Genomic DNA, 4,458 nt, shown 5'->3' on the forward strand with positions numbered 1-4,458 from the left:
CAAAAGACTGAAAAAAAATTACTTACTATTTTTATTTTTATGTGTATGAGTATATTGCCTCCATGTACTTAAGAGAACCCATGGTGTGAAATGCCTGTAGAAGTCAGAAGAGGGTGTCGAATTCCCATGGAATTGGAGTTATGGATGATGGATGATGATGGTGGGTGCTGGGAATTGAACCCACATCCTCTGCAACAGCAGCTAGTGCTCTCAACCACTGGGCTATCTTTCCAGACCCAAGTTCCTTTATTTATAACAGCCTCAGGGGAAGATTACCTTGTGTTGTCTCCCTTCTCTTTTTTTTTCCTTTCGAGGCAGAGTTCAATCCATATCCAAGGCTGTCCTGGAACTCACCAGTAGCCCAGGGTGACTGGCCTTAAACTTGTGGCAATCCTCTAGCCGCAGCCTCCTGAGTCCTGGAATTAGAAGCCTGAGGCACCATGCCTAGCAACAGTATCCGTATTTAGCACTGGGGACCTTTCCCATTGTTCCAGGCGCTGGGCAGGAGAAGAATGGACATTTCCTTCTGTGAAGTACAGGAAGTAGAAAGGAAATTCTGAGCTATCTGGAGAAAAGGGCTAGGTGGGGGTGGGCCGAGGCTATGCTGACGTTCTGAACGGTCTCTCTTCCGGTCCGGTGGCCATCAGCTGAGCCCAGCATGCAGGCCACCAGACACATAGCACCTCTTTCCTGTATCATGGCCCAGGTACATCAAGCCTCTAGGCCTGGCACCACCTGCCCTGCCTGTGAAGCAACAAATGTCTTCCAACCACATTCCTGATTCTTTTTCCTTTCCTTTTTTAACTCACTATGTAGACCAGGCTGGTCTCATCTCACAGAGATCTACCAGCCTCTGCCTCCTGAGTGCTAGGATTGAAGGTGCGTGCCACCATGCCTGGCACACATTCTTGATTCCTGAATCCCTGGGTCCACATCCCCTCCAGATGGCCCCACTGGCCACTCAGCACCTGACCTTCACAGGCCTGACTCTCCTCCTGATAGCGTCATACCCAGGTCTCTGGAGAGTTGGCTTCATTGTTCTTCAAGCCACTTTTGGAACTCCTGGCCCTTCCAGGCCTTAGCATTTTCAATCCTGGCTCCTATGGCTGCAGGGGACCAGGATTCTCTGTTTCCCAGGGGCTCACAGTGTTAGGGGCCAAGCCCATATGTAATGCAGCTCAGCATGGTGGGTCCATCTCAAGAGCAAGAGGTTCTGATGGGGAGGATCTGGGGTGGCTCCCTGGAGGAGGGAGCAACAGTGAGGTCCCTGCAGAGCGAGGAGGACTCAGTTCCATTCAAGCATGGTTTTCAAGTAGCATGCAAATTTCATGTTAGCATTCATGGGTGCTTGCCCTGGTCACACAGGTCTGACTGGGCCGCTCTATCTTCACCCTGAGGATTTCCTGCTCTCTTAAAGGGCCAAGGAGAATGTCTAATAACCCCAGTAGCAAAGCTGACCCTACTTCAGATGAACCAGCAGCCCTCATCATGGTAGACTGTCCCTGCCCCAATCAAGCCAGAAGCCTTAAATTCCAGCACCAGTACCATCTGTGCTCCAAGAGAGTCTACCACAGTGATGTTTCCTAGCCACACCTACAGGAGTATTGTTTTTCTTTCCTTTCTGTCAAGTGGGGGATGAAAAGGGATGGTATGTCCACCACCCAGGCCTTTATTTTGCTTTTAGTTTGAACCAAACCTGGCTTGGAAGGCAGAGAGAAGAAAACACAACTTCTGACTTCCCCATAGCAGGCAAAGTAATAAAGGAGAAAGCAAAGCCTGTCTGGGGTGTTTGAATTTTCAGAGCTGGGCTGCCAGCACCTGCTCAGAGTGGATGAACACACTCAGGTCTTCTGTCTGGAGTCAGATTCCCCCGCAGTCACCATTTTCTGAACAGTGATATGGGGTAAGGGGTGGGGGGCTTGTTCTTTCCTATGAGCTGGACCTGGGCTAGCTAGCCCCTCCTCACAGATGGGCAGTTAACTGGGGTAGGGGACAGTGGGCATCCTCTAACAGAATGTTCTCTTTGTTTTTAGCCAAGACTGCCGCTGTTGCACTTGGGGGAGGTAAGTTTCTTTAGGGAAGGGGTACAAATCAGCTCCTGCCTCTGTACCCAGGTTGCCAGGCAGTAGCCTGTCCTGTTCTGGCAGGCTTTCCTAGAGCCTCCTGGGGGTGGTGGAGCAGCAGGAGGAGATTGAATAAGGGGAATGGCTAGAAAGAAGGAACTTGAAGCTAGGTAAGCGAATACAAGGAAAGAGTGTGTTACACTGCTACGGGAGGCCGTGTCCTGGGCAGAGGCCCACAGCCCCTTAGCAGAACAGTCACCACACGTTGTGGTCTTGGGCATATATTTGAATGCCTCTGAATTCTTTTATTTCCCTGAAAAATTGGACCAGTCAAGCCTATTTAGGGCTTTCCGGGGGCTACACGGGGTAAGACAAGAGCAGAGTTGGAACATACTAGATGTACCGTGCTGGTAAGATCAGCTCAGTGGTTCTGGGCATGCTCACTGCAGACAGAGCAGGGCCCTGGGCCGCCTCCTCTCTTTCTTCTCTTTCCCCAGACTCTGGATGATCTCCTAGTCTGACTCAGAGAGAGAGAGAGAGAGAGTACGTGTGTGTGCGCGTGCACATGTCCCTTCCTCTGAGCCCACCACACCGTTTCTCTTCCCCCAGCCATGGCCGTGGCTGCTGTGCCCACCGTGCTGGGTGCTGTGGGCTTCACTGGGGCAGGAATCGCAGCCTCTTCCCTAGCAGCCAAGATGATGTCGGTGTCGGCCATTGCCAATGGGGGCGGAGTCGCAGCAGGTGGCCTGGTGGCCACCCTGCAGTCAGTGGGTGAGTGTCAAGGCAGGGAGAACCCCAGGCAGGGCAAGACCTGCCCAGCCTCATGATCCCGCTTTACCTTCCGTATGCTCTCCCAGTTTCTCCAGGGGAGGCCGAGGAAGGAGGGGAAAACCACTGGCCTGGAATGTGCTGGGTATAGGCCAGAAACTGGGCCTCAAACCTCCACCTCAGGTCCAGGCTTCTTCCTGGCAGGGGGAGGCAACTTCCTCTTGAGTTCTCCCTATAGCTCATGCATGGGGTTGCTTCCTGCAAAAGTCCCTCTGCTAGATATGGGTTTTGGGGGCTTCAGGAAATAGAGGGGGTGCTGTGGGTCCCTGCACCCCAGGACCTCCTGAAGGGCCCTAGCGACTCTGACCCTCTCTGGCCCTGTAGTTCCATCTCCTGGAGCTGCCCCGTGCCATCTCATACTGCTCACCCGTCTGCTTCTTCTTCAGGAGCAACTGGACTCTCCCTGTCATCCAAAATCCTCGTGAGTTCTGCGGGGTCCGCTCTCGTGGCCCGTGCTATAGGCCTCTGAGAATTCCAGCCCTCCTTCCCACAGAGAAGAGAACATGAGAACAGAAGTGACCCTGTCCAGTTTGCCCAAGAGAGGGACCAGTCAGTCATCGGGAGCAGTCTTTCCATGCTGTATGCCCTGGAGAAAAGAAGGAATAAAAACAAGTTGTTACTCTCCTGCTTATGCCTTCCCTTTCTTGTGCAGTTTGGCTGTTAAGGGTGGGCAGGGTTCTCTCTGATACTTGGGTTGGGGAGGGGTGTGTTAGGCTCAGCTGTTCTCACACCATGTTGTCACAGAGCCACATGGCATAGGTGCAGGCTTGGCTGGAAGGAATTTCAATGAGAAAACAGGTGTTGCCCCTGCCACTGACCCTGTAACCCTGAGCAGGTCCCCTCTTCCATTTGTCTCTCCCTAAATGGGGACTTGAACTAAATAACTTCCCAGGTCCCATCCAGGTGGGGGTTGGCTTAGTCCCTATGAGGAGTCAGGGTTAGGGTTAGGGTTAGGGTTAGGGTTAGGGTTAGGCCTCCTGGTTTGAACCACTTATCTCAAAGCCAGAGCTGGTGCCCTTGTCCTCTCACCACTCCACATCCTGTGTGGTTATTTTTGGTAGCTTGGCTCAGGCTCAGAAGTGTCACTTACCTATCCCAAAGTCAAAGTTTATTCTCTAGACCTGCCTTCATTCCTCAATGGCCAGCAGGCAGATTTAGTTTTTGAAAGTCAAGCTGAGCTTTCTGCCCCATGGCTCTGGATCCCAAAACATCTTTCCTCTCAGAACATGGCTTTGTAAAACTGTTCTTCAGGGTGGATCTGCCTTAGAGCACCAAGAAATTGATTTACAAGTTGACTCACTCCTCAGAGACATAACCTTGAAGTAGGTATAACAGTCAGGCCCTGGGCTGGGTGCTGGGGGACAGGACATGACTGAGCCTTTGATGTGGGGGTGGGGCAGCTGGAGGATAGCTGGGGTTGCCCTCTGGTAAGTGCTGTCACTCAGTTTTCCATTCTTGTGTTACCTGAGAACATCAGCTTAGAAGGAGGAAAGGTTTAACAAGTGCTATAACCAAAGCTAGCCCACGGTGTGTTGAGGAAGTGGAATTGTGGATTATTTCCTAGTAA

The 4,458-nt window shown here is 52.0% G+C and overlaps 1 protein-coding gene across 1 annotated transcript in view; it reads left to right on the forward strand.

Moving 5' to 3' along the window:
- LOC103748544 (interferon alpha-inducible protein 27, mitochondrial) overlaps positions 1 to 3,518 on the forward strand; it is a gene marked incomplete at its 5' end in the record, with an annotated part of 5,116 nt that extends 1,598 nt beyond the window's left edge. The window contains 3 exon segments of the mRNA XM_008851200.1: positions 2,034 to 2,063; positions 2,673 to 2,834; positions 3,278 to 3,518. Of these exon segments, the coding sequence (XP_008849422.1) occupies positions 2,034 to 2,063; positions 2,673 to 2,834; positions 3,278 to 3,360 (275 nt within the window).
- Positions 3,519 to 4,458: the final 940 nt, after the last annotated feature.

This window comes from Nannospalax galili, unplaced genomic scaffold (assembly GCF_000622305.1).
Source record: "Nannospalax galili isolate Female #2095 unplaced genomic scaffold, S.galili_v1.0 scaffold86, whole genome shotgun sequence".
NCBI classification, from domain to species: Eukaryota; Metazoa; Chordata; class Mammalia; order Rodentia; family Spalacidae; genus Nannospalax; species Nannospalax galili.